Source organism: Cetorhinus maximus, chromosome 12 (genome assembly GCF_964194155.1).
Source record: "Cetorhinus maximus chromosome 12, sCetMax3.hap1.1, whole genome shotgun sequence".
Taxonomy (NCBI): domain Eukaryota; kingdom Metazoa; phylum Chordata; class Chondrichthyes; order Lamniformes; family Cetorhinidae; genus Cetorhinus; species Cetorhinus maximus.
Window position 1 is genome coordinate 6,937,478 of NC_135890.1, and position 18,407 is coordinate 6,955,884.

At 43.0% G+C, this 18,407-nt stretch overlaps 1 protein-coding gene across 2 annotated transcripts; it reads right to left on the reverse strand.

Moving 5' to 3' along the window:
• Positions 1-10,704: 10,704 nt before the first annotated feature.
• Positions 10,705-18,105, reverse strand: proser2 (proline and serine rich 2). 2 transcript variants are annotated; one of them, XM_078552965.1, is made up of 3 exons: positions 17,893-18,105; positions 14,952-15,182; positions 10,705-13,311 (listed from the first exon to the last, which is right to left on the reverse strand). In XM_078552965.1, the coding sequence occupies exons 1-3, from the start codon at positions 18,016-18,018 to the stop codon at positions 12,337-12,339; spliced, it is 1,332 nt and encodes a 443-aa protein (XP_078409091.1). In that variant the 5' UTR covers positions 18,019-18,105; the 3' UTR covers positions 10,705-12,336. The 2 variants fall into 2 exon arrangements, with proteins under 2 accessions (XP_078409091.1, XP_078409090.1); XM_078552964.1 differs by having other exon boundaries at positions 10,705-13,316; positions 14,945-15,182.
• Positions 18,106-18,407: the final 302 nt, after the last annotated feature.

Consider the following 18,407-nt stretch of genomic DNA (forward strand, 5'->3'; position numbering starts at 1 on the left):
CATTCAAGTGCACAATCCCTTATAACAACAAGTATTGGAATTCATAGTCCCACTTCAAAGAGTATATAACCGCTTGTAGCTGTCAAATAAACTATGAAATGGCAGGCACTCTACTGTGATAATGGGTGGTTGTGAAATCAGTCACGCAGCACTGATCCAGTAATGAAAGCCCTCAGGTTTAAATCAACAGACAGAGTGAAATAGCAAGTAATTACTTTTTTTTCAAACACTCCAGACATTTTTTTCAAAGATTTAATGAACAGGACTTATAACTGTTTTGACAGCTACCTTTGACAGATGCTTTTGATAGTTCCTCTTGACACTATTGCCAGGTCCTCTTGGCAGTTGGTTTGGATAGATCTGTTGACAGTTCCAATGAGCTTGATGGTTAATGATTTTATGCACTTTTTACACACATTTATGCCTAATGTTTACAATTCTAACAGGCATCACACATCCCCCAAAGTGTACCTTACCTCCATCAAAGCACACCTTGCCTCCACCAAATGGCACCTGACCTCCCCCAAAGGTGTCCCGGGGCCCGGTCCAAAAGGGTACCTTACCTCCCCAAACAGGTACCCTGCTCTCCAGCCAAATTCACAATGTTCAGACCTGTTCTTATCAGGTCTAATCTGCACACTTCGGGTCTCGCACTCCTGGACTGCCAAAGCTCCACTTCAGGGAGGCAGCTGATGATTTAAATGGCCGTCTGCCTCCATGAAACACGCATTGACGAAATGTGAACTGCACTCATTCCTGCCCTCCCCACGAAAATCGGAATTAAAAGTCTGATGATGACCATGACACGATTGCCGATCATCATAAAAACCCATCTACTTCACTAATGCCCTTTAGGGAAGGAAATCTGCTGTCATTACCTGGTCTGGCCTTCAAGTGACTCCAGAACCACAGCAATGTGGTTGGCTCTTAACTGCCTCCTGAATAAGGGCAATTAGGGCCGGCAAACTGCTGGCCTAGCCAGTGATGCCCGCATCCCATAAAAACAATTTTAAAAAGTAGATATATTTCCAAGTCAGGATGGTGAGTGGCTTGGAGGGGAACTTCCAGGTGGTGGTGTTCCCATGTGTCTGCTGTCCTTGTCTTTCCCAATGGTAGTGCTCGTGGATTTGGCAGGTGCTGCCGAAGGAGCCTTGGTGAATTCCTGCAGTGCATCTTGTAGATGGCACACACTGCTGCCACAGTGCGTCGGTGGTGGAGGGAGTGAATTTTTGCAGATGGGGTTCCAATCAAGTGGACTGCTTTGTCCTGGATGGTGTCAAGCATTTTGAGTGTTTTTTGAGTGGGAATTTGGGGGTGCGACTTGTGATTTTCTGGCACTTCTGCCATTTTCACCACAACAGTGAGGCTTTCGGGCCATTGATTTCATGACACTCGGTAATACCAAGACACTCAGACGAAGGTTTGTAACCACATTTCATAACGTTACAATTTGGTTGGATCTACTAGGATTGCCAACGTAAGAAGGAGCTCTCTTTTAATGTGTAAAATCAAGCTTTAAATCTTTAACTAACTCTGGTGTCAATTCAAAGGAGAAATAATTGAAGACCACCCCTAATAGAGTGCTGGAGCAGTTGTGTAGTACATGGAAAGTGAGGCCGAGCAGGTAACTTTGCAATCCAGGAATAAATATGTTGTCATTTGTTAAATTGCTCTTACTATCAAGAAGCAAATAATCTTATGAATGTTTAAAGGTTACTTCTCAGCATGAATGAGCATTCCTAATGAGGTCTGTCAAGCCACAGGTGCCAAGTTTCCAGTTTCAGCTGAGCTATGATGAAAGAGGTGCCAAGCAGAGTGTTGCTTTTGCTTTACAGGAAGGGAAAACTGAGAGAATGGGTCACCTTGGGCCAGGATTTCACACCACCCAATGGTTAGTGATAGTGCAGATTTGGCAATAAGCCTGGGAGCTGGCAAAGTGTCCTCTCTCTCTCACACAGCAGGAATAATGCAGGTGTTGCAGGGAAGATCTCAAAATTGTTGCAAAGGAACAGATTTGATAATTCTACACTTATGCATTGGTCTATTGGACATCAATGACATTTAATGGCATTACCATCACTGAATCCCTCAGTAGCAACATCCAGGGGGTTACCAGAACTGGACTAACCAGATAAATGCTGTTGCTACAAGAACAGGTCCTGTGGCAAGTAACTTATCTCCTGACTCCCCAAAGTTTGTCCACCATCTACAAGGCAGAAGTCAGGAGTGTGATGGACTACTCCCTGCTAGCCTAAATGAGTGCAGCTCCAACAACACTCAAAATGCCTGACACCACCCAGGACAAAGCAGCCCGCTTGATTGGAACCCCATCCGCAAACATTCACTCCCTCCACGCACAGTAGCAGCAGTGTACCATCTACAAGATGCACTGCAGGAATTCACCAAGGTTCCTTCGGCAGCACCTGCCAAATCCACGAGCGCTACCATTGGGAAAGACAAGGGCAGCAGACTCATGGGAACACCACCACCTGAAAGTTCCCCTCCAAGCCACTGGCCATCCTGACTTGGAAATATGTCTACTTATTAAATTTGCTTTTATGGGATGTGGGCATCACTGGCTAGGCCAGCAGTTTGCCAGCCCTAATTGCTTTATTCAGGAGGCAGTTAAGAGTCCACCACATTGTTGTGGACCTGGAGTCACATGAAGGCCAGGCCAGGTAACAACAACAGATTTCCTTCCCTAAAGGGCAATAGTGAAGCAGATGGGTTTTTATGATAATCGGCAATAATTTCGTTGTTGTCATCAGACTTTTAATTCCAGATTTTAAAAAAAATTAAATTCAAATTTCAACCATCTGCTATAGTGGGATTTGAGCCTAGGTACCCCAGCCCATTACCAAGAGTCTCTGGAATACTAGTCCAGTGACAATACCACTATGCCACCACCTCCCCAATATATCATTGTTCCTTCACTGTCACTGGGTCAATATCCTGGAACTCCCTCCCTAACAGCACTGTGGGTGTACCTGCACCACATGGACTGCAGCGGTTCAAGAAGGCAGCTCACCACCACCTTCTCATGGGCAATTAGGAATGGGCAATAAATGCTGGCCCAGCCAGTGACACCCACATCCCGTAAGTGAATAAAAAAAATTAAATTGCACTATTCCTTTTCGAGAGAGGTGTTTTTTTTACACTTGGTGTATTTACGGCCAATGTTTGCAATCCAAAGAAGCCAATCAACAGTTCAAGAAGTTGTTATATTTGAAGGTATGTTCCAACTCAAATGAAGTCCTACAAACCTCTAGCTGAGCTCCTCTAATGCACTGGGTAGCATCCCTGCCTCTGAGCCAGAAGCTCTGGGTTCAAGTTCCACTCTAGGGCTTGATGGCCAAGGAAGGTAGATTCATGACACATCCAAACAAGTCAAGTATCAACTTGTAAATCCTTCCAGCACACGCCAATGGCAGGCGAGAAGAGGGGGAAGAGATTCTTGGTCAGCTGTGTGATGGAAAGAAAGTTGGAGCCTCTGCCATCACTATCTATAGCTCCAGACTACAACATGCATGTCAAAGTACATGTTGCCACAGCAACCCGGATCCCTGAGTGAACTGTAACACCAGACATTTGACAGCAGTTTGTGAAAATGTGTCTCTCTGTTATTGTTTGATATTCAGAGTTCATCTAGTATTGCAGCAATGTTGGAAGAACTTCTGATTTGCTGTTGTCAATGCGCCTTAAAGATGTAGTTTCAATCTGCAACACATTAATTGCAGCTAAACATAACTGCTAACAGCACATAAATACAATGAAACAAAACTTCATAGCCATGATAGTCATATTGAGGGGCGATGTTGGCATAGTGGTAATGTCACTGGGCTAGTAATCCAGAGGCCCAGGCTAATGCTCTGGGGATACGGGCTCAAATCCTCCCCGATAGTTGGTGGAATTTGAATTCAATTAATTTTTTTAAAAATTGTGAATTTCAAACTAGTTTGATTGATGTTGACCATGAAACTATCGATTGTTGTAAATCCCATGTCTCTGCTGTCCAGAGCTGTTAAGCAGCAATTTTTCAGCATAATGTTAAACCCTAAAATCACCCAACCCTACCTTTGTGATCTCCTCGCGGTTCAAGTCTATTCACATACCCTCTGCACCCCCAGCACCACATCCCTCAGCCGTTGTCCCTTCCAGTCAATATTGTTCTCTGGAATTCTCTACCTACTACCATTCACTTTGGTTGCTTCATCTCTGCTTTCTCACACCCACTTGACTGCTTTTGTTTTCACATTTTATTCTATTTTTTTCTTTCCACTCTAGTCCTTTTCCTTCTTACATGATATCTTCTGCAAATTGCTGAAGATAAAAAACATGGAATTAAGAAAGGATATACTTGCATCGGAGGTGGTACAGCAAAGGTTCACCAAATTGGGCCCTGGGACGAGGGGATTGTCCTATGTCAAAAGACCAAGAAAATTGTACCTATATTCTCTGGAATTTAGAAGATTGAGAGGTGATGTTATTGACACGTACAGGATTCTGAGGGGACTTGATGGGGTAGACACTGAGATTGTTTCCAATGGTTGGGGAAACCTAGAACACTGGGGGTGGTGGGGGTAGGGGGGGCACAGTCTCAGGTTAAGGGGCCGATCATTTAGGACTGAGACGAGGAAAAATTCTTTTACTATAAAGGGCTGTGAATCTTTGGAATTCTCTAGCCCAGAGGGTTGTGGATGCTCCATTGTTGAATACATTTAAGGCTGGGGTAGACATTTTTGGTGACTCAGGAAATCAAGGGTGGGAAAATGGAGTTGAAACCCAAGATCAGCCATGATTGTATTGAATGGGCAGAGCAGGTTTGACAGGCCATGTGGTCTACCCCGATCCTATTTCTTGTGGTTGAATTTGAAAGTGTTGTATTTCCGTACAAAATACTGAGTCCACTCGATTGTTGGATAAACCTTTAATGGAAATGGTTTGAAACTACTGTACAAAAAATGCTGAGCTTCCTAAATATTTGAAAAATCAGATAAACGGAGTTATGTAGACCAAAAGTTGAAGCAATTGCTTAATGTTGGGAAACGTGCAGAAAATAGCTCAATGAGTTTATATTCTCAACAACCGAGCTGTACAGACTAAAAGGATCCTATCGTTTGATCCCTGGTCTGTGTTCTGTTACCTGATATTGGTAGGGGCTCAGACCTCTAGTTCAGGGGAGGGGAAACAATAGCTTGTATTCATATAGCACCTTGAACATCTTAAGGTACTTCACAGGAGTGTTACAAAGCAAAATTAGACTCTGAGCCAAATAAGGAGACAAAGGGCAGATGACCAAAAGCATGGTCCAAGAGGTAAGTTTTAAGGAGCATCTTCAAGGAGGTAAGCAAGGTAGTGAGGTGGAGGGGTTTAGGACCGAATTCCAGAGCTTAGGGCCTTGACAGCTGAAGGCACGGCCATCAGTGGTGGAGTGATTAAAATCAGGAACACTCAAGTGGCCAGAATAAGAGGACTGTAGAGATCTTTGAAGGCTGTAGGGCTGGAGGAGATTTACAGAGATGGGGAGAGGTGAGGCCTTGGAGGGATTTGAAAACAAGTCTGTGAATTTTAAAAACAAGGTGTTGCTTGACAGTCAATGTAGGTGAGTGAGAAGAGGGGTAATAAGGGAATGCAACTTGATGTGGATGAGGAAACATCCAGAATTCCTCCCTTGATCTTGACCAATAGCACTTGGTGACAGCATGATAGCCCCAGTGGTGAATATACTTCCCCCAATGATATGATAGCCTTTATTGCAGGAGGATTAGAGTAAAGGAGTGTTGCTGCAACTGTACAGAGCCTTGGTGAGATTGCACCTAAAAGTATTGTGGACAGTACAGTTTTGGTTTCCTCACCCAAGGAAGGATATACTTACCATAGAAGGTTCAACTAGATTGATCCCTGGCACGGCGGGAGAGATTGATGAGACTGGGCCTAAATACCCTAGGGTTCAGAAGAATGAAAGGTGATCTCATTGAAGCATACAAAATTCTTCAAGCTCACCAGTGTAGATGCAGGAAGGATGTTTCCCCTCACTGGGTGATCTGGAACCAGGGGGCACAGCCTCAGAATAAAGGGTAGGCCATTTAGAACTGAGATGAGGAGGAATTTCTTCACTCAGAGGGCGGTGAACCTTTGGAATTCTCTACCCCAGAAGAGATGCTCAGTCATTGAATACAGAGGTCGATAGACATCGAGATATTAAAGATATCAAGGGATTATGTGGATAGTGCGTGAAAATGGTATTGAGGTAGAAGATCAGGCATGATCTAGTTGAAAGGCAGAGCAGGCTCGAGGGGCTGAATGGCCTACTTCTGCTCTTATTTCCTATGTTCCTAACACTCAGTGAAGGCTCATACCTCATCTAAGCAGGCAATTTTGCTGTATTAGATGTCACCCATGGATTTGTATGCCTTCAGGAGAAGCCTTTTATTCCCCGCCTCCTTAGCTTGAGGGCAGCGAGGCTGAGAATAGTTCTGCCGTGGCAAATGTTGCTACAACGGAACCAAATGGCTAAAAATAGGACCTTTCTGATGGTCACTCACTGCTGGGTTTGACCATCAGTAGGATATGTTGAGCTCTGCCACATGTCTGCATTGGAAGAAAAACAAAACTTTATAACAAGCATATGCTACCATTCTTTTGTCATCATGTTTGGTGGCATTACTGTGGCATAATAACCCGGAGATGTTTCTCACTTTGCACCCAGTAACCTGTCAACACGTACTGGCACATCTAGCCAGTGGCAGCCATCTACGGGTCTGGTAGCAACAACCAAGATTTTAGTAATGGGAAGATGTAAGGCAATAAAAAAAGAAAAAAAGTCTTGCACTTAATATACCACCCAATGCACTTCACATTCGATGAAGTACTGTTGTACTCTTGGAAATGTGGCAGCCAATTTGCACATAGCAAGCTCCCACAAACAATGTTATAACGACCAAATAACCTGTTTTTGTGATGTTGATTGAGGAATAAATATTGGCCAGGATAATCGGGGCGAACTCCCCTGCTCATCTACATTAATGATCTTCCTAGCATAACACCAATATCTAATAGGTTATTTTCAAATCACTGAAACATCAATGCTGGAATTTTTTTTTTAAATATACGTAGCCTTTTAATGTTTACAACAAATACATTACATCTTCCACCAAAATAATGCAACTGTTCCAGAACCTTCAGTGTTTTTCAAAACAAATATTGTCAATATGTTGTTACATAATTACACTCAGGACAGAGTATACCTTTATATGATTTATCAATTGAAGGCAAGTAATTAATAAAGTAATTTTTGAATTATATATGCATTGTGCGTAAATACATTTTAAAATCATCAGTTGAAAAGATAGAAAACATGAAAATTGTGCATAAATATAAAAACTAATAAGTAATAAATTCAGGAACTCATCGGTATAGCTTTTTGGTATCATGAGCTGAATATTAATAAGCACTTCACATTATGAAACTGGTGACCAGCTCACTCTGTTCTGGAGTGACCATTCCGCCCTAAATGACAGCATGGGATAACTTGCAGCTTTGTATACCTGCTGCAAAACCTTTAACCAGTCATGCCGCCTCGAGAGAAAACAAGAGAAATGGACCGTAACTTCAACCAGCGTCAGGAAATGCTGGCACGCAGGAGTACGGAGAAATACCTACACACTTACCATTGAATTACGTCGACACTTCTGTTCGCCGGAGCTGCTTGGGGCCTGTATCGAGAGACTCCTCGCGGGCCCCAGTGAAATGCAACTCTGGCAGATTCAAGGAGGCCATGCCACACCCCCTTTTTAAAAAAAAACAGCACTTGCTGCCGTAAAGCAGGTAAGTTTAAAGGGCCTGGGAGAAGGTAAGTGTCTAAGATGAGTGGATAGGATTTTGAGGGGGGGTGGGGGTCCCCGAGGTCAGGGGTGGAGGTCGGTCAGAGGTCTGGGGGGTGGGGGTCCTATCGGGGCTTGGTCTGGGTCGTTACAAGAGTTACTCAGAAGTTAGAAGAGTTTTTAATTCTTCTAACTTTTTCTGGGTAACCAGTGGTTGTGACCCTGGCGGAGCCATCTGAGGTTTGCGACTTTAGCCGTATTTTCGGATGGTTCCCAGCATGGATTGTCCAGGGGAAGTGTGGACTTCTGGGAAACTGCCGTGCAAACTCTTACCTGGGAACCTCCAAGAGGGATTCCCAGTGCATCTTTGGGGTAACCTCCACCCCCCCCCAAATCTGACGCTGGGGAGCTCAGACTTTCTAACAAAAAAGGAATTGATAAATAAATGGATGAGCACATTGACTGGTGCTTAAACGAGACTATTTTGCAAAGCAAAACCACAAGGAAAGGTCTTGTGTTATTAACTTACTGTCTGCCCACAGTCCAAACCCAGTAAATCGTTTGGAAGGCCTCTCTCAGAAACACTGCAACCGTCAGTGGGATACCGGGCCATGCTTTGCAAAACTGAACTCTGAATTTCAATCACGTTCTCAACAGTTCTGAAATAGACAGCTCTCAAACGGTCTGGCAGCATCGGCGGAGAAAAGAGTTGACGTTTCGAGTCCTCATGACCCTTCAGCAGAACTGGAGTTCTGCTGAAGGGTCATGAGGACTCGAAACGTCAACTCTTTTCTTCTCCGCCGATGCTGCCAGACCTGCTGAGTTTTTCCAGGTAATTCTGTTTTTGTTTTGGATTTCCAGCATCCGCAGTAGTTTTTTGTTTTTAGCTCTCGAACGGGGTGAGGCATTTCCCTACAGAACGAGGGGCTCAGACAAAAAAAACCTCTGGGCTATTTAAATATTTCTATTAACAACCTTAAAGTAAGGCAGACAGTGAACGAAAGCCCAGGAGGAGATGGAGAGACAAGTCTACCGAGGCTCACAGGTAGCTACAAATAGACACTGGGCTGTGTTAGCTGTACTATTGACTGAGAAAGGAGATAGTGGAGTTTTAAACATGTGGAGTAATGTTCTGTTGTGCAAGAAAAAAAAATACATCTTACGGAGAAAGATGGGCAGGCGTGTGTGAAAAGTGTGGTTTGAAGCCAAAAAATTACAGCAATTGTGAACTGGTCAGCATGGTGTATAGAAATGGCACTGAATAAAGATATTTGACCTGAATCAGTGCAGATTATATAAAATATCATGTTACAATGCTGTTCATACATACATACACAAAATGATCAATAACTGCATCCCATTTGTACAAAACCTACTAATGAAGTAATCAAAAAGGAAAGTCTAAGATGAGAAAATAAGGGTCTTACTGGAAATATGTTTTGACAATTTTTTTTTTTAAGTGAATGGCAATTATTGTCACCTTGGCAACTCTTCAGGTAGGCTCTCCCTCTGTGCAATTCTACTCTCATGGTGCCAATTCCAGAGGCTGCTCCTGTGCGTCCAACATCCAGGAGCAACTCCATTCAAAATGCCTGAACAGAGGAGCACAGCGTCAGACTGCTCTGAAGCCGCCAAGTCCTGGGAAACCAGGCTACAAACTGAACACTGGAACCGGGGAGATGGTGGCAATGTCATTGGACTGGCAATCCAGAGGCCCACAGGCTAATGCTCTAGGGACATGGGTTAAATCCCACCACAGCAGCTGGTGGAATTTGGATTCAATTAATAAATCTGGAATATAGAACTGGTCAAGTAATGGTGACCGGTGAAGCTATCATTGTAAAGACTCATCTGGTTCACTAATGTCCTTTAGGGGGGCGGAAATCTGGTGTCCTTACCCAGTCTAGTCTACTTGTGACTCCAGGCCCACAGCAATGTGATTGACTCACTGCAGTAGCCTAACAAGCTGCTCAGTTCAAAGGCAATTAGGGATGGGCAACAAATGCTGGCCTGGCCAGTGATGTCCACATTCCATGAAAGACGAAAGAAGAAAAAAAAAACAGGAGTAGGCTATTTGGCCCCTCGAGCTATACTATTCGATCATGGTTGATCTGTACTTTCAGCTCCATTTATCTGCCTTGGTTTCATATCGCTCGATATCCTCACCAAACAACAATGGTAGATGAAAATTTCAATTGATACCTGCCCCCCCGCCCCTTCCCCAAACAGCCTTATGGGGAAAGAGAATTCCCAAAATGATGCTTGTCTGTATCTTCTAACTGAGGAGATACTTTACCTATATTTCTTCCCTGTCACTACACTTTTCGATAAACGCTAAAGTTCTGATGCAAAAAAAGTCAAATTAGCAACGAAGTGCCATTATTTCATTTGATATGAGAATTGACTCCCGAGTTGCTCTTGCAGAGAGCCAGCATAGACACGACAGACCGAATGGCCTCCTTCTGTACTGTAACTATTCTACGATTCCGATAGCTCGGAATGTTAATCCAGTGAGTGGCTGACTACAGGTTGCCAACTCGCCCAGGATTGTTCTGGAGTCTTCGTGAATTAAAGATTAATCTCTTGGACATCGTTGTGAGCTAACAACATTGGCATTTTAAAAAAAAAGTGTTGAATGATGTCACCGAGGGGCAGGCAGCATGGAATTGAGAAAGGGACCAATGATGGACCCCTAGCCTAGCCCTGAGATTGTGGCTGCGGGAGGTAGAAATGATTGCCAGAGATACTTCACATAATCATGGGTAAGAGTAGAATCAAACTGAGGCAGTTCACTGAACTGGACAATGGAAAATCATTGGTTGAACACCCAATCTTGCTCCAAAAAGTTGCAGGTGTGGGTGGGTGGGTGGTCGAGTAGGACAAGACGACTAAAGCACCATGGTTACAGTCACACAGGTTGCCTCTTTTGTCCTTGGTTAGGGTTGTATCAGTGCTGAGAGATGGGTGGATGGATTCAAACAGAATTCTGGAACAGATGAGCATGGGCCTCGGAGGGAGCAGCCCATTCAAACGTGCGGCTGGAGCTGAGGCAGTGTCAATGAAGACAGAGCAGTCCAATGACAGGATCTTTGACGGAGGTTTTGAAAGGGAGGGGCACAGTGCCCAGAGTGGGAACGAACCATTTACAATGTCAGTGTGACTTCCTGCAGTCAAACAGCTTGAAAAAAGTCACACTCTCTTGATTTGCAACTAAACTGTTCAAAGGCCCATCCCAGAATTGTCACCTGAAAGACCAGTCAAGCAGCGAGGGAGATCCTACTCTACGTCAGTGATACCAATTATTAAAAGGAGGATTTGTTGGTAAGAATTGCATTTTCATCTACATAATAAACTTTGACCAAAGGACATCCCATACTTTCCTTCCCCTTAATGCAATTTAAAAACTGTATTTTGTTCATAAATTTAATGTTTTAGATTACAACAACCTTATGAACAGAATTACATCCTCCAACAGATAATACAACTTAACGTATTACTTAACATGAGAGGTGTCCTCTTTACGATGCGTGATCATACTTTAAAAATGCAATACAAATTAAAAACATCAAGCTAAATTCCATCTTTGAACTTTGATTTGCAATGTAATAAATCCTGTCCTATCGTTCTCTGATACATAACAGGAAGGTTCATCCACTCCTTTTAATAGCGACTGACACTATTTTGTTGAGGGATTAGTTTGTTTCCAATGCTTTGACAGCATTTTTTTCCCCCCACGTGTAACCTAGAAGTTGGCTTTTGGCGGAGCCTTTTAATGGAGGAACAAAACGTCTCTCCAAATTGGCATTTTTAGTTTGTAGTTTGGCCAGGTACAATCTAACAGTTCAGGTCCAAGCCACCTGCTTTAAAACAAAAAAGGTCAACAAACGTACATATTCCACCAGATGTGGGTACGAGCTTTGTGGAGTATTTCACTTCGCCTCACGTAAACAGGGCATTTTAGCGACTTCTCACAGGCTGACGCTGTGACAGTTGTTGAGCAAATGGTGAAAGTTGAGAAACGACTGTTAGGTCATTTACACTCATCATGATATATTGAGTTACATCTTTGTGGCGATGTTCGTGACATTGAAGCTAGACAATAACTTAGGTAATTAACCTTCCAACAGACTCGGTAACCCAAGATTCACCAATGTTTCCATTTCAACTTTTGAGACATTCTGCAGTGCTCAAAAATAAACTCTGAGAGAGATGAGCATTGCACAATGGAATGACCTAACTTTGTTTCACTTACTCTGGTCAGTAATGTCATCTCCATTCGTTTTCCTTGGTCCCATCTAACAAAAAAGATCAGTGAAGATATGCTCAAGTTTGTAGGGTTCCTGGTAAATGTGCCATTAATCCACTGAGCATAAAGCTGGCTGTCATTCATCAACTTAGCATTTTAAAGAAATCCTTTTGGTTTTATCTATAAAGGCAGCATATAAGAAGGATCAGCTTCCTTATTTTGAACAAAAGGCATTATAAACATTCCCGAATGGAATTCACCAGGTTTTCACTGAACTTCATTGGTCCTCAGTAGGCCCAATTTCCGTAATGCTTCTTTACGAGATTCGTCTGTCGAGCCACGGCCTGAGAACTGGACCGTTACGCCTTGAGGCCGAAATCCCGATGGTTTTTGAATGGACCGTGACCTGCGTATTTCTGAAATATTTAATGATGCACTCTGATGAGGAATCTCTTTAGCTTCAGGCTTGGGAATGGGAGCTTTCACAGGTAGGATAACAGGACTAGCCATGAGTGCACCATTGGATACAGGCTGCACCTTCATTGACTGAGCTGAAGCAGAATTCCTGACCTTTGCTTGGAAGCCACTGGGAATATCCGAATCAGTCTCGTCTGATTCTTTGACCAGCCCTAGTTTTGACGGAGCCTCACTCCTAGTTTGGCTGGATACTGCTTCTTTGAATGACAAGCTTCTTCTTGGACCATTGAGTTTACCTTTCTGTTGCCAGTCATCTGATTCAGCAACAATAAGGCTTGTACCACCCAGATTGGCCAACACTTGTGCTTTGCGCTCTTGAACTTTGACAGCTGCTTTGGTGATGGTATTGTTGTACTCCTTGCTTGCCACAGAAATGCTAATGTTGGATGGAAACTTTTGGAGCTTTGCATTTTTGTAATGAAACTCTCGACCCTCAGTAGGAGAGGTTGAATGTGTTTGATCGTTCTCGTAAGTGAAACGCTTGCTTTCTGTTGGAGACGCGGGCGAAGTCATTCCATTCCCAACTTTTCTCTCTGCAATCTTCTGCGCTATAACCATTGGAGTTGGCACTGATCCAGGTGGCTTTGTCTGGCTGAAGCATGCTCTGGCTGGCTCGATTTCAGACTCAAGAGAAGTTCTCTCAAAGCTTCTTTGTTTTTTAACCGATGCTGCATTCGTAGTGGGAAGTGGGCTCTCTGGTTGTTTCAGCGGAGGTTGCTCTTGACTTGTCTGAACCTCTTCTTTCTGAAGTATGCCATTGTCTTTGTCAACTGGAAAAAAAAAGAAAAATGTTTTTGAAGTGTTGGGAGATGCCTTTTTTTTAAAAAAAAACAATTTAATGCAGTCAGAACCTGTAATTCCCACATGGGCAATGATAGTGACTTCAATTGTTTTCAATTAGGGTAGGAATTAAGTTATTCAGGAAGGTGATGGCATAGTGGGATTGTCACTGGGCTAATAATCCAGAGTCCCAGGGTACTGCTTTGGGGACCAGGGTTCACCACGGTGGAATTGGAATTCGACAAACGAAAAATCTGGAATTAAAAGTCTAATGATGACCATGAAACCATTGTCGATTGTTGTAAAAACCCATCCGGTTCACGAACAACCCTTAGGGAAGGAAATCTGCTGTCCTTACCTGGTCTGACCTACATGCGATTCCAGACCCACAGCAATGTGGCTGACTCTTAAATACTCTCTGAAATGGCCTAGCAAGACACTCAATTTCTCAAGGGCAATTAGGGATGGGCAATGTACCTGGCATTAACCCCATTGGAGCCTGCAGGTCAGGTAGGAGAGAACCAGGTTAGTAATTGTCTGGGTGGGGGTGGCGGGGTGGGGGGGCGTGGAGAAGAGTTGGGACTGCTGGCATACCTGCAGCACCAATCCTCCCCATGCCAAATGAAAATTCTGGCCCCCAATAGCCCTTAGCAGAGGGGGCCTCCCCAACTATTGCACTATTACAAATAGACCAGAGCTGTGGGCAGTAATCTTGTTGCATTTCCAAATAAAATATTTTTTATTTTTACTTCTTGGAGCACAGGACCTCACTAGTGGTGCCCACGCATGTCCTTGTGGAAACAGGTACACATCACTTCACTGGGCCCAGTGGTCAGCACACCTGCCTTCTCCCAGCTTAGGGAGGCCTGGCCCTCTTGCCATAATATGCCTTATAAAAGGGCAGCTGAAATTCCAACAGGCAGCCCCAGTAACATTAAGAACTGAAGTGATAAAAGGGATTAAACCTGTATTGCGGCAGTTAGCACTGCTTCATTGCGTTGTAACACTAGATTGCATCCACAACTATTTTTGATGTAACTGAAAAATAGTGCATTTACATTTATTTAAAAGCCTGGTTGAAGAGGCCAAGGCCGATAGCAGCATGGTTGAAAGAGTGGGAAAGAATATAGGAGGTAAATCAGGAATGGTTAGCTGACATTAATCTGTTTTTTTTTTATTCATTCATGGGACGTGGGCATTGCTGGCCAGGTCAGCATTTATTGCCCATCCCTAAATTGCCCTTTCTTTTGTTTCAGAGGGTATGTAGGCCAGACCAGGTAACAACGATAGATTTCCTTCCCTAAAGGACTTTAGTGAACCAGATGAGTTCTTACAACATCGTGGAGACTTTTAATTCCAGATTTTTATTGAATTCAAAATTTCACTATCTGCTGTGGTGGGATTTGAACCCTGGTCCCCAGAGCATTACCAGCCCAATGAAAATACCACTATGCCACTATGCCACAGCCTCCCCCTATAGTCTGCTCACATTTGAAAGACTGATAGTGAGCTCCACAGCTTTGAAATAGAGTTAACATAGAAGGGTAATGGATTGAGTCTTGATTTGAATTCAAGTGAAGGTGCGGGAAGAGGGAGAAATTCTAGCCTTTTAACATACCTGGAAGCACATTGTCATAATTATTTATACGTCCCGTTGCCAGAGATCGGGTTGCCACTAAGTCAATGATTTCTTCATGGCCTGAGTTAACCTGCGTTGGTGTGGCTGGATCTTCACTATTTACACTGCAAATAGAACTACTTTCCTCAAAATCATCCCTCAGGGAATCCAGGGTTGTCTCAAAAAACAGAATACACTCCTTTTCCTCATGAGACATATAATTCATGAAGTCATCATCCTACAGATAACAAAGTCCAATGATTAGGCTATAAAGAGAAACTACAAACACAAGTAGTCAAAGAAAAACTTAAAAGCGCTTAAAAAAAAAAGAAAATAAATCACAGCAGATCATTCAGTTTTTGAAAGACAAAGACAAAGTGTGATCCTTCATCAGAACTGGTCAGAATAATGCGGGTTCCATGGATATATCTCTCTTTGTACATTACAATAGGGACTTCATTGGCTGTGAAGTGCTTTGGGACATCCTGAGGCTGTGAAAGGTGCTATATAAATGCAAGTCTTTCCTTCCTTCATTCTATCAGACCCTGATCGGGCTACTTGTTTGTTCTCAGCATTTTCTGTTCCGATTGTAATGATTAGGCTATCAACACTTGGCTGCACGCCCCTAATCGTCCACGTGGCCTAGATTCTGCTATTGTAACACTGACAATTGCCAGGCAGTTAAATGGATTTTAGTTAGAAAACCTAAACCCGTCCCTTTAACTCAAACAAAAAGTAAAATATTGCAGATGTTGGAAACCCGAAATAAAAAAAAAAGAAAATGCTGGAAATATTCAGGTCAGGCAACATCTGGAAACATGGTTAATGTTTCAAGTTGATGAGCTTTCGTGAGAACACATGAATAGCTTAACTCAAAAAGATTCCTCTATAAATCACAATGTTTATTTAAAGGACTGAGGCAGGATCCCGATCGGCATTTACTAGAATATTTTTGTCTGGTGTTGATTTCCATAAACAAAGAGCTAGAAATGCTTATTCTACAATTGTGTTCTTGTGAGATTCAGGGTTTCTTTATTCTGAAGATAAAACTAAGTAAACTATCTTAAGACACACATTTAATGGCGCTTAGCAGGTGATTCTGCAATCCTGAGCTCAGTGGGGAAATCACACTTGCAGAGTCAAGCTAAAAAGTGGTCTCCTCGATTCCACGATTCAGGGTTACTGTCAGTGCCACTCCCCTTTCTTCTTCAACCTGTACAGTCTGGCCAATTCTCCCTGCACTAAGATGGAACAGTGCTCTTCTTGCATGAAATTGTCCAGGAAAATCTGCTTCTCTGTAAACTTAACCACCAGATTTAATTGGCTCCTTTAAGATCCGCAGTGCATAGAGATGTAATTCTCTCTCTAAAGTATCAATTTCATTGCACTGTATTTTAATAAAATTGTTTACATGTAAATTAATTATGCCATTAAAAGCACTATAAAGTACACATTGATGTAAATAAATTGGTTGCTGCGTCCCCTACATTACAACAGTGACACTTCAAAGCGCTTCATAAGCTGCAAAGTGCTTTGGCATGCCCAGAAGTCATGAAAGGTGCTACATAAATGCAAGTCTTCGGTCCTTTTAGATGAGGAAAGGATGGGACTTTGATACTACTCGATATGTTTATTTTTTAATTCATTTATGGGATGTCAGCATTGCTGGCAAGGCCAGCATTTATTGCCCATCTCTAATTGCCCTCAAGAAGGTGGTGGCGAGCTGTTTTCTTGAGCCGCTGCTGTCCGTGTGGTGTAGATGCGCCCACAGTGCTGCTAGGGAGGGAGCTCCAGGATTTTGACCCAGCGAGTCCTACAAAGGAATGGCTTGGAGGGGAACTTATCAGTTGGATGAGTGGCTGACACTCTGTTGAATCGTATCCAACCATGAATCATTGGTGCGGTAGCTACCACACTACGCTGTCAAGTAGGATAGGCAAGATCGAGTAGTTTTCACTGAGCTTTATCAAGGAATACATTTAACAGTCTCTGGAGTCCTGGAGAAGGAAACTTCCTTTCCTGTAGTTGCCAAAATAAACCAGGTAGTAGGTTCACTGCAGAGAACCAATGAAAGTATCAGTAAAATAGACTGTCCTTCTCTCTGACTGGAGAGGATTCAATGATAGGTGCAACTTACAGCGAAGGAAGAACCAAGATTTTGTTTTTAAGAAAAGCAGGAAATTATTAATTAAAAGACATTAAGTGTGACATTGTTTTGTCCTTTGCGATGCTCGAGTTTCCAAGGTTACAGCATTTTGTTGCTGTGACCCACATTTTAAATGCAAGCAAGCTGAATTTGGCAGATTTTGCCTCTTGAAGAGTCTGACAAGGTGACAGAGAAAAGACATTAAAAATCCCCTTCCATTTACAATGTGCATTCACAGAAACTGCCCCCTAATAGCAGGTATAAAACTGCAGCTCACTTACTGTAATAGCACAACTCTGAACACTGACTTTTGCATTCTTTATTCCAGCTACCAGTAAATCTAATACCATCTGTGCACTGCATCTCATTTACAATCAAAGTCATTTTCTCTCTCAACGTTTGAAGCTTCTCTGTAAAGAAGAATTGCACAGCTTCCGTTATCTTTTGTAAATAAATTAGCAACATTCACCCCCTTTCATCTCAGATGCTGGCTGATTGTAATATTTGCAGCCTGAAAAATAAATCACTGTGGTTATCTGGAGGACATGAAGCTTGAACTTGAGAGGTTTGAGTGATTTGGTAAGGGGTCACTTAAACTTGAGCACGTTTTGAAGGAAAGAGTTAAGTCTGGAAGTGGGGTGTGAACCCACAGCCTCCTGACCCAGAAACAAGAGTGCGCTACCTACTGAGCCAAGGCTGGTGTAAATAGTCCCATGGTGAAAATGAGGCAGTCAAACTGCTTAAAAGTTTGAACCTTTGGTTTGTCATTGGCCTGGGGACTGTTACAGACAACAACACTTACCAAATTAGTGTACTTGGACCTAGATCCAAATCCACTGTCATCGCTTCCCATTCTCTCAATGCCGTGCAGCTTGGTCCTAGGCGAAACGTTATAGTCCATCTCGGAATAATTCGACTCAACTGGCATTTCAGGTCAACTCCAGCCGCAGAAGGAAGTTTAAAATGGATTATCATCAATGTGTATCCCTACTGTTCATTCCAAACTGATGGCTTCTTCCTGTGGGGTAGGGTTTGTGAGAAATAAAAGGTTAGAAGGTTAAAATCCTCAGTTCCCAAGACAAGTTTGATGATGCATTTTAAAGATAAGTTTCTAAGCTAGTTCCCCCTCTCTTTTTTTTTAAAACATTCATTCACGGGATGTGGGTTTCTCTGCCTAGGCCAGCATTTATTGCCCATCCCTAATTGCCCTTGAGAAGGTGGTGGTGAGCTGCCTTCTTGAACCGCTGCAGCCCATGTGGTGTAGGTACACCCACAGTGCTGTTAGGGAGGGAGTTCCAGGATTTTGACCCAGTGAGA